Source organism: Taeniopygia guttata, chromosome 2, assembly GCF_048771995.1.
Source record: "Taeniopygia guttata chromosome 2, bTaeGut7.mat, whole genome shotgun sequence".
Taxonomy (NCBI): Eukaryota; Metazoa; Chordata; class Aves; order Passeriformes; family Estrildidae; genus Taeniopygia; species Taeniopygia guttata.
In genome coordinates, this window is record NC_133026.1 from 104,819,865 (window position 1) to 104,839,634 (window position 19,770).

The 19,770-nt window shown below is 37.7% G+C and overlaps 2 protein-coding genes across 19 annotated transcripts in view; one reads left to right on the top strand and one right to left on the bottom strand.

Annotated features, from left to right (window-relative positions):
* The window catches only part of GREB1L (GREB1 like retinoic acid receptor coactivator), a 132,151-nt gene extending 128,824 nt beyond the window's left edge, over nucleotides 1–3,327 (top strand). For all 13 annotated transcript variants that reach the window (XM_072924558.1, XM_072924559.1, XM_072924556.1 and 10 more), the window contains one exon: nucleotides 584–3,327. In XM_072924558.1, the coding sequence (XP_072780659.1) occupies nucleotides 584–747 (164 nt within the window). In that variant the 3' untranslated portion in view covers nucleotides 748–3,327. The remainder of the gene's footprint in view (nucleotides 1–583) is intronic.
* Nucleotides 3,328–3,877: 550 nt separating this feature from the next.
* ESCO1 (establishment of sister chromatid cohesion N-acetyltransferase 1) overlaps nucleotides 3,878–19,770 on the bottom strand; it is a 31,508-nt gene continuing 15,615 nt past the window's right edge. For 3 of the 6 annotated variants that reach the window (XM_072924565.1, XM_030266076.4, XM_072924566.1), the window contains 5 exons: nucleotides 16,828–16,959; nucleotides 9,963–10,052; nucleotides 7,338–7,481; nucleotides 6,311–6,498; nucleotides 3,878–4,831 (listed from right to left, as the gene is read on the bottom strand). In XM_072924565.1, the coding sequence (XP_072780666.1) occupies nucleotides 4,684–4,831; nucleotides 6,311–6,498; nucleotides 7,338–7,481; nucleotides 9,963–10,052; nucleotides 16,828–16,959 (702 nt within the window). In that variant the 3' untranslated portion in view covers nucleotides 3,878–4,683. Of the gene's footprint in view, nucleotides 4,832–6,310; nucleotides 6,499–7,337; nucleotides 7,482–9,962; nucleotides 10,053–10,626; nucleotides 10,750–16,827; nucleotides 16,960–19,770 lie in introns of those variants that run through there. The other 3 variants (XR_012054102.1, XR_012054103.1, XM_072924567.1) reach the window with 3 other exon arrangements.

Sequence of the window (19,770 nt, forward strand, 5' to 3'; positions counted from 1 at the left end):
TGCTTATTAAATGATCATGTGTAACACCAGGTGGAAAGAAGTTTGTAAATTTGTTAAGCCACAGAAGAAATTACAGACTCTTAGAGTGCTTTACCAAGGGCAGCTCTCACACTTAACAAAATCAGCATACTTTAAGTCAGTTTTGAGACTAGTTTGGCTTGTAGAATTTCATCATTAACCTTCTACAAACCTGAATGTCACATGACATAAACAAAAAAGTAGGCTTTATTATTTGGGCTTAATTATCAGTAGTAATTTAAAGATCCAGTTAATGTTCTCTCTGCTGCAGTTGATAATATTAACACTGCCTGTCAGGCAGTGAATCCTGTGATCCAAAGCACATCCCACACCATCCTTGCTTCTCTGTGTCTGTGCCTTCCTGGAAATGGACACATGCATCTGTCCTGAGGCTCAAAGGATTAATCTGAGCCTGGACTGGCTGGTGGTAATAATCACTGGTTGGTGATAGACCCTTCTAATACTACTTTTTTCCTCCCTAGCAGCAGAGATTTCTTTAAAAAAATCAGTGAAAGAAATGAGTTGTTATTGTAGCTCGAGAATCTAACGTACTTTTCAATTGAAGGTGCCACCCTGTGTGTCATATGTCAAGACAGAAGCTCACTTCGGCAGACAATAGTCCGGCTGGAGTTGGAGGATGAGTGGCAGTTCCGACTTCGGGATGAGTTTCAAACTGCAAACAGTAGTGATGATGAACCACTCTATTTCCTTACGGGACGCCACATATAAGCTTTGCTGAGACACCGCTAACAAAGGAAAAAACTTTTTTTTTTTAAAAAGTACAATCACTGTGGAGCAAAGTGCAACCAATATTTATCTTGACTGCTCTGAAGGATTCCCCGCATTCTGAGGTAGCTTTATTCTTTGGGGCAAAATTACTGCATCAGTTATGATTTAAAGGATCCTGGATTCCAGTTATTTTCACATCATTCACAACCACCTGCACCAATCACACAGCCAACCGAGCTGTAGGATCTGGGAAGAGGATGTTGTTTTGTCAAAGAAGAATCCTGTTTATATTCAGCTGGGTTAGGGGAAGAAGCTGCTCTCCTCTTGCAGCTGTAAGCTTGAATGTGTTACATGAAACACACCCTAGCATGTGGAATTTATTGAAGATAGGTGGAGGAGAGCCCACCGTGTCTTTTCAGCTCTGTGCTGTGGTACAGGAATACTCAGGGGTTTGAAACTACAATATAAAGTAGATATTTGTATTACGAGGAATAGTCTTGTTCTCTGTGCAGTGTTAGTTGAAAAGTTGTAATTGTGTACGTATTGAAACTGTCTTTGGCAAAATTTCCACAGGTGTTCAAAGTTTACTACTTAAACCTGAACAAATGGGCAAACATATGGCAGGCACTGTGCACCCTTAGCAATGGTATTTTGCCCCAGCAGGCACCCCCTCCTCAGCTCCAGGGCCCAAAGCAAAAGGCTTCTCAGAGCTGCTCTCTTCTTCAGTTAGAGGCCAGAGTAACTTCCCAGCAAATCACTCTCAGTTTCTCACTCTCCTCAGAGCTTTGGAGACTTGCGGTCCATCCCCCTTTGCTTATGGAAATGCATCCTCCTGTTTGTCCAGTGCCTCTGTGGTGGAGTGCCCACAACTCACTCTCCATGTCCTTTACATTCAACTCAGCTGGCTGCAGAGCTGAGATCAGGTCAGAGTTGTACCCTTGAAGAAACAACACACCAAGAAATGTGCAGGAGAATAACAGTGCCTGAGCTGGTCCCAAGACAAACAGGAAGTATTCTACAGTAGCTCCAGGGGGGGAGCAGAAGAGAAATCCCAGGGAGCTGGGACTGCTCAGGAGGGACTCTCCAGAAGTAGAGATGTGTGAACACAGCACCTGAAACCATCATCACTGTACCTCTGTAAATACTGGCTCTGCAGCAGTCACACACTGTTGTATTTCCACCTGCAATACTGATCCTTGTGAAGGTGTTCTGGAATTAACTTAATGCCGCAGCATTTGGCTGTCAGCAGGGCTCTGTTCCCCTCAGAGTTAGCAGGTGTTATCTCACTGAGGTTTACACACACACCCCCAAAAATCATCTTTCTGCACATTGTGATATTCTTATCAATAAGAAAAATGCAGAGTGTTCTTAAAGGCTATTCAGGAATATGAATCTACTCCCCCCAAAAAGCAATGAAATTAATGCATCTTTATACCTGACCTGCAGTCATTGCAGAAGGACCTGCCAAAGCTGCATTTTTTTAAGGCATAGTGTTAATTAAGCAACTTTTTTTATCTTATGAAGAGATGTTTACAGAATAATAAACATAATATATTTGACAGAGGCCAAAGGAAAATGGTTTGCATATATCTGTGTTGATGTAGCATTATTTCTGATGCTGTAAATTTAGCAAATTTCACATGAACAACCCCTTTTGGTAAATTTACTTTTTATTTTCCTTCAGATACAGCTTGCCTTATCTATTTTAACACTGGGAAGATGTAGGGATATAAAAGATGATTCTTGAAGTGTTTGCTACATGCCTGAATGTATTCCAGTAGCTCTGGTTTTGCCAGAGGGCTTAAGGCCAGCCCCCAGTCTTAGCATGGTGTAGAAAAGTGTCAGGTATTACATGTTCAAAAATGGTTTCCTTTTTGTTCATGTATTTGATGTTTGCACTAAGTTCTTAAAATTCCAGGTGCTTAGACTACCAGGAGGAGCTAGCCCACTGGTGGAGCAGAGCGAAATCATCCTGAAGGCTGAGAGTGCATTCAGAAAATCAGTGTATTTGCCTGCCTGTACCAGCTAACAGTAATCCCATTTCCTTAGTGCTGTCCCCTATGGAAGCAAGGAGTTTTGGTAACGCTCTGGCCAGAGTGCACTACACCAGCCCCAACAGCACAGGCCTGGTCCCATGGAACACTTTAAACTGGCTGCCTGTGAATGCCTGGCAAGGAGACACCCTTAGTTGACAGGCACACAATTGCTATTCCATTTTGGTTTTAAGCCTTGCCATTTAAGGCCATTCTAATGAATGTATGAAAATTGGCCAGCGTTATTATATTTTACCTGTAGATGTTCTTGTCTATTCACAGGTTAAAACTGAATGTAAACTAAGATTTAAAGAATCATATGCAGATGCTTTTTGCTTAACTTATGTAATTGCTTTTTGTGACTTTTGGAAGAGGGTTAAAAACGTTGCTTTCCTAGTGTAAAGTTTTCTTAACCAAAAACTTGGTGAATTTAGCTTCACTAGTCAGTCTACCTCATGTTATTGTTTATTAACTGAAACTGTCTGAAGTTGTGGCTATGGTATGTTTATAAAGTGCTTTCATTAAATTTGAATATATTAAGTTACCATTTCAGACTGCTTCTCTCTTAATGGATCCTGCTTTCTGAGCCCACCACAGAGGATCGCTTCTAGAGTTCCTGTGCACCTGCACCACTATTCTGACAAAGCTCTTTACAGGCTGCTCACAATCCCCTGGAAAATTACACGTGGCAGCATAGAAACAAAAAGCCTCTGCCCAGAATTCAGCACTGCTTTGCTACTCCAGCTTTAAGTACTCTTGAGTATTGTTTGGGATGTGGTGTGAGGTCTTTGCTTTAGCTCTAGACCAAGTCTAGACAAGGACAGCACACCATAAACAAGTACATCCTGACTGCACCCAGGTTCCCAAATTGAAACAAACCCTAAGTTTAACCTTAACTAAATCTTTCCCATCTTCCATTACAGTTTTAAACTTTTACTCAAGACAGAAGGTATTCCCACTCACTTTGCTATACCATGTATGAGGATGGTCTTGATCCAGAACCCATGAGAGCATTGATCTTCAGCATGTTATGTTTTTCTCACCAAGAAAAATATGAAATACACTAAAGAGTCACTCACACTTGGTATTATACAGAGTAACTTTAAAAAAGCTATCAAGTATTTTATTTTTAATCTATCTACATTATGTACAGATCAAGAAAGGCCACAGCAGTTTTTCAACATACAAACCCTTTGAAAGAGGAGAGATTTATGAAGGAGTGACAAGTATCAAAGTGAAGTCCATTAACAAAGGTATATACTCAGTACGATACTTGAAGAATGACGAGTACACCAGTCCTTGGGCTTTTCATTCCACCTTTTACTCCAAAACTAATCTGGGGGAGAAGGGGACAGGGGCCACAAGAAGGTTCCGATGCTGCTGCCAGGGAGCAGGCGCCCTGACCTGGAGCAGGGTACAGGGGCACCCGGGAAGGCACCGTACAGCCTGTGAGGGTTGTTGCCCACAGCGACTGCACTGCAACAGTTCCTGCCCTGACTCCACTGGGCACAGCCTGGAACTCTGTCAGACAAGTGCTGGTAGTGGCAGCTGTACTGGGTATATTACCTCAGTGAGAACTTCAGCATGTACTCATCAGCCAGACTAGAGTCTTTGCATTAGTTTACAGTCCACTATGAACAATTTTCTGCTGCATGTAAACATGAATAACTAGAGAAAATACAATCAAACTTTTGTAAAAGTTAATAAAATATCTTTCTTTTAAAAAAACGAAGTTAGCCTATTACTGCATTGTTTACAATTTTAATAAAATAGTACAACCGCTTGGTTGTTACCAGTCCTGAGTTCACTGTAATAAAAATGGCCCTGGCTTCTGCTGAAGGTCTACACTCACTCCATGCAGTTTGGCAGAAGTCTCCAATAAAATTGGAATTCCTGCAGAGAGTTAAGTCTGGTGCTGTCCATTGAGGAAGTTGTATACCAGGAACTGGCCAGTGCCACAGTACTGTGTTGCAAAGAGTTTTCCATCAGGAGTAGGGTCAGAGAAAGCAATTTCTTCCTTGCTTAAGTATGAGCCATATATGAAGTTGCTCCTGTTTAGAAGAGGGGAAAAAGAAAAAATAAAATATAATTATCCTCAGAGAATATGAAAAATATTTATGCTATTAGGCAACAAACCATAAATTAAGTGGCACAGTAATTCAAAAGGAAGAAATTCTGTTAGGAGGAGATGGGTCTATTCATAGGATTTATTTCCTTCCAAAGAGCAAGAAGGATCACTTGCTCTGGGAGGGAGTTTTATAAGGGTCTGGTGTTTTAGAAGGAATATTTGTACAGAACAATTACATCAAGGGTTCAAATTCAGTTACCAGACTGCTTCTCTCTTTTATTTTTAGTGAATACAGCAATGAGCTACTGGAAGGCCCAACAAGCACCAGAGCAGAACAAAAGGGGAGGTGCATAGCACCACAGTTAAGAGGAAAACTAAGGCCTCACTATCTGCAACAAGTCATCAAAATTGATTCTAAAGATCCTTTAGGGCTGTAGCTGAGGGAGTAACTTTAGCATAATTTTGGGAGAGAAATCTTCCCTTTAGAAATAGTTTCTAGGAAGCTACAGAACACACTATTAAAAATCTGCCAAAAACATAAGGAAATAATCAAGTTAATATGCTTATGTGAATACAGCTTTACCATCAATAGGTCAGCCAAAATGTGATCTGATCATTATGTGCTCCACCAGCCGGGCAAGATGAATTGTGCAGGGCAGAACAGCTTTGCTGAGCTCTCCGAATACCCAAGAAGGCAAGGACTGGGAGAGGCAGCAGTACCAGTTCTAAAAACTCCAACAAGATGAGGGGAGCACAAACCTGACAGCCCAGCCATTGTTAAGATGTGAGCAGTTCTTGCCATTACTTAGAACTGACATTTAAACTTCTTGGAAAGAAACCTAAGGTTTGGAGATTCAACGTTTTTAACATTTATCTAGACAATAGCACAAATGTCTGAGTCCTTTTTATGGATGTAGCACTTAGCATTCAGCTGGAATACACTCAGCACTAGCTACTAAATCTCCATGGAAAATGAAAATATCCATAAGGTTCAGTGAACCTGAGTATATATAAAAAACTAAAACAAAACAACAGCTGGAAGCCACCAGACTATACCCAATAGTTTGGTGGACTGGGTCTCTGTTGCTTCCCTCTTGCTACCTCTAAAGAATGGACCATCAGCTAGTGGTTTGGCCTCAGTCCATGGGTAATCTCACACTTGGGTCAAAGACAGTCCTGTGTCCTTTACTCATCATTACTGTGGAGGAACTTCCCCCTGGGAGTCTGCCAGGGTGACTCATTACAATTGCACTCAAATATTTCTGAAGAAGACAAATTACTGTAGTGTACTGACATTAATTATTGAACTCCACCTAATACTGGAACTGTCAACTGTGCTCAAATCTATATACCCAGTATCACCAGCAGCTTGGAAATACAAGCTTGAGACACACAAAACAATCAGTGTCTTGCACTGAGTTCTGTCTAAACCACGTGTGGCTGAGGGATGTGTTCCTCTTACCTGAGACACTCTATCATCCGAGAAGCGATCTTCTTCCGGCGCATCATGCTGAACACCCAGATCCGACTGATCCCACAGATGGCAGGTTCTGGAGAAGTTGAACAGCACCATGCTTTCTGTCTCTCAAATATCACTTTCTCATTTTCTGAACTGATTTCTGGTACCTTCTCTTCTATAACTCTGTAGCCCTGCAGATGATGTAAAAAACGTGTCACTTTATAAAATCATCACTAATGACTGAAGAAAATAATTAATGTTTAATTTATTTCAGTTAAATGTACTTGGCTGCTAAAATGCCTTAGCAAAAAGACTGCAGTTTTGCATCTCATTTAATTTCTCATAACAGTTTCAAAAATCAAGCAAATTATAAAAGATTAAACAGAAAACCCTCTGAAGTTTATCTCACTCAAAATAACAGCAACAAATAATCCAATCCTTATTACTACCTGTATTAAAGCGTTTGCATCAATTTCTCTGGCTTTGGCTAGGATTGTTTTGCTTGTTGTCTGATACTCCCAAGGGACAATAGAAAACAATACAGTTTGGAATGAACAGACAGATTATATGAGATCAGTGATTAGTACTGCAATGACTTCTTATCCTGCCTTCCAGTCCACTGCCTTATGTCCTCTGCTTTTATTCCCTGTGGAGCTCTTTGACCCTATGGTGATTCCACTCAATCATACAGGGCATCCACTCTTTCATCCATGTTGGATTTCTGCTGGGTAGGGAGCTGAACCTGCTTCTCAACAAGCAAGTGCACAGCCAGAGCTGTGTAACAGTACAGGAAGAAAAAATCCACCCCTCAGCTGTAGAAAGTTTTTAAATTATAAGGTCTATCTGAGCCAAGTGTGACACCATCCGTGTGTCTCTGCTCAATGTCAACCACATAAAATTGAGTAACTTCATTTCAGAATGGTCCAACCACCCAGTCTCTTCCTCTGTGGAACAGGCACACACAGAATAATAATTTGCTGGAGTTATTAAGCACTGACATAGATTATCTTTCTTCAATTCAATCACTTACCCACTGGATATGTTCTGCAATTAAGCAGCCAATGACTTTTTTGTCATTAGAAATAAAAAGAAGAGTTTTAGTTCTAGAGTAGCACATGAGAGGAGTTTGCTGAAATCCCAAGTCGTTGTCTACCATTTCTCTGATTTCTTCAACCTGTCAAAATAATTTTAAATGCTGTATAAGAAGCATGTCTAAATGCACATTTTTATAAATTTACATTAAAATCACATATTTGCAGAAATGTATTAGGGTATCTAGAATACTGAAAGCTATTCCAAAAGTTAAGGATCAACTCCGGTAACCTGCAACACATTATCAGCATAAATGTTCCTTAAACAATACTCGTCTGGAAACAGGAAGAGTACAGACCCCTCAGACAACTTCATTAGACAAAGGCTAATAGAGAGAATGTAGAAAATCAAACTGTGAGCTCTGATATTTTAGAAGTTAATTAAACCTGCAAGGAAAGTTAATGCAGTTTAAAATTTTTTTGTTATTTTTGGAGTCTTGAAAGAACTAATCTATTAAGTGTTTTGTGCAGATGACAGCAGGCACAGTGCCAAGATAGGTAGAAAATGTAGGCATTTGTTATAAAGGGATAACTATCGTCTCCTTCCTTCAGCTTTCTACTCTTCCATTAAGTTTTCAAAGAGCAACTGCAACTAAAAATTTTGTTTAGTATCAGCAAGTTTAATAAAAACAGAACAACTCCAGCATGAACATAAATGAAAGCATACACATGAGCTCATTTTTTACTGAGGGATTCCTGAACCTACATCTGGACACTGGAACAGCCTCTATCATCCCTCATCTCCCTCCCGTAAAATAAAAAAAGGTGCCCTCAGCTATGGTGCATTAAATGGCATAAGCTTCTTGAATGCATGTTGTGGTTACAGTAGTAATGCACAAGGAGAATTACTGATGCTGTATCACAGAACGGCTCAGGTTGGAAGGTATCACATCTGGTCCAACCTCCCTGCTCAGGCAGGGCCATCCCAGAGCACATGGCACAGGACTGCATGCAGACAGTTCCTGCGTATCTCCAGTGAGGGAGACTCCACACCTTCTCTGGGCAATCTGTTCCAATAAACAGGCATCCGCACAGTAAAGAAAGCTGTGTTAAAAATGCTTTAAAAATCATTTTAACAGGTATGAGTTACTCTCTATTTTCTCACCTAACCTTCAGGTACTAATCATTTAATGACACATCCTATTATCTGAAACATCAAGTAAAACTATTCTTGAAATCAAAGAAAGCTGGTTATGACAGCTGTACGATTCTATCAACTTCAGCTACCCAGAACTACAGAGAGCTCTATATCCTAAATGACTCCATTTGCTACAGTCATCCTTCTTTTTCTTCAGCCATTATATTAAAAAATTAATGTACAACAAATAAGATAAAACTTAAACTAAAATTAAGATAATCCCACAAGAAAAATACAACTAAACAAATAAACTTATCTGCATAAAATGTGAAAAATTGTAGTTTTATTTTAATTCAGTAACTTAGACTAAAGAAACCTGCTACAGCCACACCAGCAGCAAGAGCTGTATTGGGCATCAATTCAGCCTCCAGAGGTCCCTTCCAACCTCAGCTATTCTGTGGTCCTGTGACTGGGACTGTAAAAAGCCCCTATTAGCCACAGCAAATCCCCAGCTAAGCAGAGTCAGTGTCAGACTACAGTGAAATGACACTTTAAGATGTATGAACACAGGTTAGCCAGCAGGACACTGAAGTACCCAACTGCTCTAAGTCCCCATTAGTGTGCTGGGGCAGCTTTAGAGCTTCAAGGAAGACATGAGTCATGGCACAAATGGAGATTAGCTAGAAGAGAGCATGATAATGAATGGAGCTCTAAGAAACATTATTTAGGAGTATAAACTAAAAAAAAACCAGCACATCCAGTCAATCTCCTTAAGGTAAAAAAAATCTGTTTGTTCAGGCACAAAAAATCTGCTGCAAGGAGGAAAAGAAGGATGTTTTCTATAGCTATGGCAGTATGATTAGTATTAATGAGCTTAAATTGCAGTATGGAGATTCTGTTAAGACATTCAGGGAAAATATCCTACTGTTAGGGTTAGTGAAGCACTGTAATACAGTCTCAAGAGGTCAGACAAACTTCTAGGAGTAGAATTTTTAGAAAATTGTCAGATGCATCATAATCAGGCAAATCCTGCTTTGGACATGGCAATGGACTAGATGACTTTAAGGCTGCTGCTTTCCACCTAATTTTGTTTTTATCAGAAAGTCACCTAGAGACTGGTGCCACATTTGTGCTGTGTTATAAAGTTAATAAATTTCAGTTCATTTAAATACAAGAGGAAGTTTATATTACACAAAATATCTGTCAGATATTCTGCAAGGATACTTAGAACAAACCAACACCAAACTTTAAGAAGTCAGTTGGCTAACATCTTCCCACCCCTGCCCAGGCCCAGCCTCTCTATGAAGAAACCTGCAGTGCTTAAGAGTAAGGCATCTGACCTGTCTGTGGAAAAGGGAACAGAACCACTGTAGTTTTGAGTCCAATTTCAACTGTTCACATGTCAACGACACAAATTTTTCTATGAACATTTATGTGAAAACATGAAACAAAGCAAGACATACAAGTCCAGTCCTTGTCACCATACCTTTTTAAGTGCATACTTTGGGTCATCAGGAAGAACCATTATTATCTTTCCATCAGGATATTCAGCCAAGATTCTCTCCTTTTTCCAACCCTAAATAAAACAAACACATATCTAAATCATATACATGATGTACTTTTACAAACAGAAGTGGCAAATTATTGTTCTAGACACTGGATTTTTGTAGATTTCACAGAATTTAGCAGTTGCTTTGCTAGAGAAATAGACTTCAGCTAGTCTTTTAAAATGAGCACAATAGATAAAATATGATGTTATTTATACAGTAACCTAACTATAAGTAAAAACAATGTGAAAGCATCTTACAATTTCCCAACTAGATTTTTCTCCCAGAACTGCAGTGCAAACTCAATTTTAGAACAGAAGTAGCAAATTCAGCTCACATAACTGATTTCCAAACCTATGTAAATACTTAGTTTTTGAAGTCCAGTGAATGAGAAAGCCCTGATTTTTATTAGAAGATTTCTTTTTAACATAGTTACCTCCACAAATACACACTCAGTTTTTAAAAGTCTGGCATGCGAAAGACCTCCAGGAGGTTCTAATTGAACTGATTGGCATGCAGTTGCCCAAAATGTAAGGAATAGTTTGTTACTGATCATAACTGTTAAAGCCACAAGAAGGATACTAGAAAAAAATTTATAACTACCTTCTAAGAATCTAATAGGGAAGGAGACTACGTTGTGTGTATCTGAAGTATAAACATACTCAAAAAAATAGAGGTAATTAACTCTTCTTCAGATCCACACTCGTGGTGAATAATGAGCAGTACCTGCATGGAAAAAAACAAAACAAAAAAGCCACTTAAATCTAGCAAGATGGGACTGGTAGATATTAGAACTCAAGTTGCTTTGATGGGACCTAAAAATACTGAATGCAGAAGTAACTTCAGCCACTAAAAAGGCTGATCTACAAATCTTACTTCAAAGCAACTTTAAATAAAAAAGTATTTGAAGAAACAATACTGATGGAGTGATTCTCATTGAAATCTGTACCTTCCCATAAAATAACATTTGACTAAAGACCAAGCATTGGAATTTGGCACTATATGAATGCCATATATACTACACCACAAAAAAAAGTTAAACTTCAGTGTTATAATACTTGATCTGCACCTCATTTTATTCACACTGACTTTACTCCTTTACCCCAAGGAGGACATGAAGAGAAAAATTTTAGAAATATATCTACTTGCTGCTAGCCCTGAAACTATTAAAGTATTAGTTTAGCACTCAGCATGGCAATCATTGCTACACAGACACCATTTAAATCCTGTCTGCTTTTCTTCTCAGTAGTAACTGAACAAATGAATATGCTGCTTGAATTTATATATATTATGGTCTGAACACAAAGGGCAGTAAACAGCAGTGTCATCATATTTAGGGGAGAAGGAAGAGGGCAATTTGTGGGATTGTGACATGCTTTTTGAAAGTGTCATCAGCAAAGGCATAAAAAAAATCAGACAAAGATTAATACTCTCCAACCTCAAACCTTACCTCTCTCAAATTTTTGTCTTTTTCTGCCTTTTGGCTACCTGTTTGCTCTGCAAGAGCTTTTTACAGCCTATTTTAAAGCATCTCTCAGGATATAATTGCAATCTGTTTGCTAATCCTGCCATTACAGCATCCAGACTGCTGCAAGCCTAATGCAGAAAATTCAACAGTAATTTTTAGGTTAAGTTAAGGTAATGTTATAGCCAAGTATTTCCACAAAATGAAATACAATTAAGGATACAACACTTCTCAACGTCACAGAATTTATGTCTTTAAGCAACATTATATTAGCACAAGTCTAAAAATCTGTAAAAATGCAATAATTGATTCTCAAATGTACAGAACTCACTATTTTCATTACTGTCCACCTGTTCATCTTCTTAAGTGATCTGTATAATATGGAGAGTGATGATATTCACAGGAGGGGTAGTTTCTAAATGGAAGTATTTTGGAATTCAGAAATGCAGCTTTCCAAAAAGTTTCTGCAAAGCCTAAGCTCATCCAGATTTTTAGTAAAGTCATTTTACAGCCATACTGAGCCTTTAAAGCTATATGCCACTTTTAATAATGTTATTAAAAAAACCCCTCTGATTTCATATATTCATGTGCACCTTACTGCTGAGTTTTGCTTCCTTTAAACCAGAAAAATGGAAGCAATGCACAAGACTGGTCACAACTCTGTCATACTGTAACATTGAAGGGAAAGTGCTACAGCTGCAGCTGGGACTAATCCTATTAGATATTTACAGTACACAAAATACACTTTAATGTCAGCATTTTCATCTGGTCTAAAAATTATTTCCCTAAACACACCTATTAAGACTTTTCATCCAAACCCCCACTATTTTAACACAACTAAAATACTACAGTCTGCAAGGTATTTCAATCACTGAGAACTAAAGTGGTACTCTTTCAGCAGGCCGATGACAAGAACACCTCAGTAGATTAAGAAACAGAAATATTATGTCTGCAACATATATACTATTCTACTGCAATGTCAGAAAAACTGCTTTCTTTTTTCTTTTAATTGACATTACTTTAGGAAATTAATACTTATTTACTGTTAAATCAGATGTCCAAGCATTGATACACATCCCCTGTGATGAGCAAAGAAGTCAAAAGGAAAGCTACTCCTCCCACAGGGAAACATGTTCTGCAAGGCCTGGAGTAAAAGCAGATTACAGCAGTCATCCCTGATACTGCAAGTCTATGCCCAACAACAGATTACCTCCAGACAGCAGCAGCAAGGCAGGCAGAGACCCTTCACCATAGCTGGGCAGACTGGTGCTGTAACGGGGTGTGTAAGCACTGTAGCAACACTTCCTCCCCTCCATGTTGGGACTAGTGATCCTATAAGTATTTGTAACTGCTTGAAAAAGTAAGGCAACCCTAAAATGCACAGCTGGCTCCTTTTTAATCTACCTCTAATTTCCTCCCAGTTCAAACAAGAATAAAGGCTGCTTCTGCTGTGTTTATTAAGGGAAAATAGGATTACAAAAGACATCATTACAAAAAGGGCAATACAGACAAGCACCTGCTATCAGATCATGAAATAGTGTGGACAGTAGCTACCACTACAGAGTGCAGCTCATTGTTTTCACTGGATATGATGTATGTATATAAAACATGAGGTAGAACATAGGTGTAAAGATGGCTCCAACATTAATAGCCCAGTAACTAAATGTTCAGTGCTCTGTTTTTCATGAATTATGTTCTGCTTATAGTTTAAAATAATCTCTGATGTAGATTTGTCCTTAAAAGTCTAAGTTAGCAGACATGATAGCCTGCTTCCCATGAATTTCTGAAGTTTTTAGAAATTCTTTCATATGAGTAGGAAATGATACAGCAATGCTGATGCCTTTTGGTTTATGCCAGTTCTGGATTTTCTGTACTCACTATTTCCCACCTGAATACAAAAAGCATTAAAAAAAAACAAGTGTTTTTTTCTTATAAAGCTTTTTACCTCAACAATACTGAAGTACTGAGGAAAACATAGTTAATACTGTATAATTCTTGGTCTTCACTATGAAGCATTTATTAATTTTTTCCCTAGTAATGAAGTCTAGTGTGAAATTTTGTAAATTATTGTCCTTGACAATCTGCAGTAGAGAAATGGGTCTGCTTCATTCTTCTTCCTGACAAGTACAGATATTCTGCCTCTCCTTCCAATGCATGGAATGTAGAGAATGGTTTTTGACAGCAGAACACATTAAGATCCTTAGATATAACCACTACACTATTACAACTTCTCACAGAAGATACTAATGGTAAGAACTTCACTTGTAACATTATTTTTATGTCATACTGTACATCATAAGATGCATTACTTATAGAATTAATGCAAATCAAGACAAGTATGAAATCCTCTAAGATGACATGAAGTTCAGCACCATCTTAAACCCCAATATCCTATTAATTTTAGATGCCAAGAAGTCAAATATTGCCTTTCTTTAAATGTGAGAATCATAAGAAGCTCAAAGACTAGCTTGGGTGCAGTTACAGCAGAACAGACTAAACTTATCAAGATTACACAGCCCAAATAACAGTTTCCTCCATTTTCTTAAGCTCAAGATATTCTTAACTGAGAAGATGAGCTTGAAATACAAACACATTAACTGCAATTTCCTTAACATCTCTATCAGACACCCATGACAAAGTGAGTATCCAGTACTAATTCCTTGCTAGCCTGTCCTTCTCTTGGAGTCATCATGGAATTTCTAGAGACCTAAACAGAATGTTTTACTACAAGGAGTAACACAGGCCTTTTAAAATAACCCAGCAAACAAAGCTGTATTTTGTTGAAGATAATAAGTAATTTATCATTTATATGCAAACTACCTTCTGGCTACTCAAAACTTTAAAAAAAACCTACAGAGCACCTCCAGGCAGGTGGGAAAGACACTATATAATGTCCATTTTCATAGTTCACAGCTAGGAGCTCTAGCATGACAATGATATAGACCTACTTTTTTTGAGTCTGTGAAATGAATCATTCATAGAACTACTAAGCCCATAACAAGAGATGTTTAAAAGGGAGGAAAAAAAAAGAGAAAAATTTTCTCAAGTCAAACTGGGACCTCATCATATGACACGGAGAATGTGAATGACGAAAGAATGACAAATGCTTATAAAATCCCTTAGAATGGCCTCTGAATCACAAGTAATGCCAAACATATTAACTACATATAAAGGGTGTCTGGAGAACAAAAAAGCAACATAAGGTCATTGAGACCACGTGTTCCTGCACCAGGAAGTCTAGCCAAAGATTTACCATTACTTTCCCTAGTACATTTTTTTTAATCCCCTGATGCTACTGCCCAGTTAACACTGTCAGGGCAAGGAAGACAATTAAAATTTCAATGTAGCAACTACATACAAATAACCAGAAACCATCCTCCCAACAATCCCCACTAAAAACCTCCTACCAAAACCAGGAAAATTAGCAATCATTCCAGTATTTCTGGATGACTAAGAATTAACAAGTAGTCACTTGGTGTACTAATTCACTGCCAAGATGGCTAATCTTAAATTGAAGTTATTTTCTAAGAGGAGGTGAGAATGTTTCTGTCACAATACTATCAACCAAGAACCAGTGACTCCAGATCAAATGACTAGTGGTAAAAACTCATCTATTTAGAATGGCAAAAGTTACTCATCCATGCAGAAAACAGTGTTAAGATTGTTAAGAGGGGAAAAAAAATCAGAGGGGAATTTGAAGACTCCTAAAGAGTTCTTCTTTCACCTCTTACTCTGTAGTTTCCATTCCAGAATAACTATCTAAATCATGACTTCATGGCTCTACAGTTGTCTACATTGTCACAAAATACAACAAAAGCCTCAAAAGATTACAGAGAGACAACTCTTCACTCATTGAACCCACTAAACAAATAATTTGCTTGAGAACAGATTGTTGGAAGTTTTAACAAGCTGGCTAGCAACTGAGAAAACAACAGGGAAAGCTTTTCTCAAATAAAAGCATACCTAACTCTCTGTGAAATTATTTATGACTGGTTTAAGGCAGTATGCTCATTCACTTTCTTGTTAATTATATAGCTACCCTAGACATACACACAAGTGTGAGAGTTCAGCTCTTTCAACTTCCAAAACATCCAAAACTTCAGTACAGCTTCTTACCTACATGAACCTACTGAACTCATGTGCCAAAGAGCTTCTGTCCAAAAGAACTAAACATCATCTTCTGTGAATTATGTTTACATCTTTGGTAATATTCAAGATCTGAAAGTACTTGGGTGGAGAGAGGGAGGACAAACAGGAATAAAATGGGGAAACATGATTTATGCTGCCATTATAATGTATTGAGTCCCATCACAATTTCTGCCCAGTCCCACCCGACGATGTAGCTAACATGTATCAGAAGAGATCTTTCCAGATGGCCAGATTATTTGGCAAAAACTAACCAAAGACAGAATAAATACCAGAACTATTCACAAGAGACTTTCAAACACTTTAGGGATGAAGTTATATTTTTTTTATTTGCAAACAGTGGGATAAAAGTGTGCTTGAGATTTAAGATTAGCCCAACAGCCATTTGGTGCCTACATGAAACAATTAGGTGGCCTCAGTTCAGTTATCCTGGAGGTCTTATCTACTCGAGTGTAGAGTACTGAAGGTAACATGTATGATAAGAAAATAGACTTTGTGGATTCTGTTCTGGATTTCAGACATGTGAACAGGCATATCCTATGTCTTGTAATATCAGCTAGTGTGAAGTAGCTGATTTTACAATATACTTGAAATTATACAGATTTTTCAAATCTGAGATTTAATGAGAAATATTCAAAGACAGCATATATAATTAAATTTTCAAATACGTATTTAAAGATCACATTCTCATAAATTCAGTATAGCGTCAATATGCTATGAAATTTTATCAGTTGAATTCCTAGGCAGTGTCTCCTCAAATTACACATAATTAATGGAAAAGTAATTTCTAAGTCTTCTAAAATCACACACTTAAAAAAACAGGATAGTCAGCCCTTCATCTGACTATTAAGTCAACTGCAGCTGTGAACACCAGTTGTAGAGAAACTTGTATTTAATACTTTCAGAACAGTGACATTTGTTTTCCTATCACTTCCCTTACAGCTCTCCAAGATCAGGTAATTGTAGAAGTAATAATACAGCAATGAAACACCATTATTGTACTAACTATTTTTACACATAATATATAACCTGTCTACCATGGCTCTTAAAAACATTTATTTCCCAGAGTGGATGATTTATGGCCTATTGTGACAATAATTTATTAAAACACAACTTAATGTTATATGATTTTAACTAGTACAAAGCAAACAAAAGGTACTGTTTATGTCTTTTGAAAGAGAAGGTTTTCTTACCACATATTTAACAGCACTTATGAACTGGTTGTGGAATAACAGATGTTGGGTTTCATCCTCTGGATTTGACACAGTGTAAAGCATTCCACAAATATTACAGGAAATAGCACCAAATCTCTTCTGTCCTCCATCCTATTAAAAAAACAACAAAACCAAACCAATAACCCACAAAGCACGAACTTACCAATTCCTTTCACAGTAAATACAGTTAAACAGAACTTTCATTGAATCAGATATCCCTCCTAATAGCATATCTCCTGGAAACTCAACACAAAGACTAAAATGGTGTGAAACAGGAGAATCAACAAGCACAGAATTTAGAATTTCATCTTTCAACAACCCATATAGCCTGAAAAGGAAGGCATCAATCACAAGGCAAACTCTACCTTAAAAACAGTAGCTCCACCCCCCATTACTTTTGAACAAATTACTTTTGTTCTATGACATACAAGAACAGAGATTTTTTCCTTCATTTCACTATCTGCTGAAATATACACATCTTCCACAAAGAAAATTCCCATATCCAACCCCACACTACTTGGTTTTCCCTACACTTCTGCTGCTGCCTGTCTTTGGTTGTGAGCTACTTTGAGGTAGGCCACAGGCGAGCCATTTTCCTGAAAGTCTGGAAGTATATCATAAAAAAATGAAAGTTATGGAAATAATTATTAAGATCAGTAATATGTCTGCAACAGCTGACCGCTACCCTCTTTGGTTTTTAATGAAAATAAAATATTTAAAACAATTTTTGAGACACTGCATAGCAGCTACATTGCAAATGGAAAATCATACCACTCATGACCCTCTAGGTTCTCCTGCTACTTTATATGCAACCATCACCAAACCTGGGGCACTATTCAATATCTACTCCTTTATATTTCTTCATTAAAAGTGTTATTAATCTGGAAACACACTCAGATTTTGGAGTCAGTGCCTAATGAAGAGTGAAGTATCAGGTGCTGGGGCTGCCTTTTGCAAAGAGCAAGAGAATACCAGTTAGAATAAAATCTCTAGCAAAAAAAGGCATGTTTAAGTTACAGCTTAATGCTCAACTACTTTTTTTTTCCTCTTTAACTACATCTGGAAATTGAGCTTATGTAAGCAGCAATAAATGTCACTTTTAATTTATTTTAACATACATCACAAGCAATAGAGAAACAGGAACTTACTGTATACTCCAAACCAGTATACTACATAAGCAAAAGGTGATTTGAGAATGTTTTTTAACATTAAATTGATCTGTGTGTGCAATTTGCAAGGAAACAGATCACATGAACTTAATACTGTTTTCTAAGAGCTTAAAATATTCATAGTAAAAAGAAACCAATTTTACAGAAGAAAGCATTTCGCAACACAGATGTGTTTACAAAATATTTCCTATTCCTTCCATCTTCAAAGACACGTCTGAGCTAAACAACAGTTCAATTCTCCACACAACAGCAACTTATTTCAAAGAGACATCAGTGCCATCTTAAGTGTAAGCATCAGTTTCTCTCCAGGAAGAGACTAAAGGCACATCAGGCCAGACAAATTCAGAGTTGAGCATCTCCTTAGGAGATCATCCATGGAACTCAGCCAAAAGAAAGAAGCTGAAAGTGGGAAGTCATTGCTTTAACCATACATGAATGTACAGATCCCTACCTTACACAGAAGGATAAATAGGAGTATCCTATGTTTCTGAATGAAAAGGGAAAGATGAACTCTGAAGTTAGATTTGTAAAATCAGAGTAAGATGAGCTTTCTAAAAGTCCAAAAATTGAACCAAACACGTATTTCACTTGCAGATATCCTTCAAAGCAGCAAAACAAAGTACCCACCAAAAACAAAGTAGCCACCAAAAGACCCTGCATTTCAAGGGTTAATACACTTAAGATAAAAAAGGCAGTGCAGCTGACTATCTGAAGATGAACTCAATGAACCAGATTTAATAATCCTGTCTTGAAGACAGAGAACTTATCCCCTATACCAAGAGGAGGGTAAGTGAAAAGGAAGTGTATTTTGATGCTTGGAATATATGTCAAAAAAAAACCCCACCACTTAAATTAGAAAATCAGCTACATAAAGCAAGTCTTAAGTATTGGTACTGCATTAAATCTCACTACACTATTTCTGTTCAAATAATCAAAAAGCTAAAGATATTAAACTAACCTGTAAGTTTACTATAAAAAAAAACTCAAGCCAAAGAAACCCTAATTATGCAGGAAGTAATCAGAAAACTCAAAGCAAGGATAGCCTCAAAGTTGTCTAGCTCCCTAGCTCACTCCATGTTGCCTTGTGAATACAAATTCTGTTTTGCCACAACAGACTAGTTCCCGGGAATAGTACTGCCACATTGTATTTTACAGTCAGACTTTCTCAGATGTTGCTAGTATGAGTGGCTTTGAGTTTTGGGGAGGCAGATTTTTTTGTTTGGATTTTTTTTAAGGATTTCACTAATATTACTACTCTACACACATTCAGTTGTATCAATGGGCTACCCACAGAGGTTAATATGAAGACCCTGTTTCATTAATTATTGGAAAAAGCACATTGTAGTATCTAAAGCAATCTTTTGAACTCTGTAGCCCTAATAAATGTGGACTATAGCCTTTAGGAAATATTTTACAGTCTCCTGAAGACAAGGAAGAAGACTTTTGTATAACTGAAGTACTATTTCAAAGCCACACCACAGGACATAATGCTTCAGGCAAAAATTAATGCAAAAGGTTTAAAATCCAACACAGACTGCAATTACACAAAAAGACATGCAAAATAAAGTCAGGAATTACGACAAATGCATGTTTGTACTTCAACAAAACATCTACAGGATGACTATTTTTAAAGTGATGTCACTGCATAAGCAAAAGTGGAAAGGGCATGCATCCAGAGGAAAAAAGTGCTCCCAAATCATAACACTGCATTAAAGCTTGCCAGACCTTCCTAATGGGAAGAGATCAACAACAG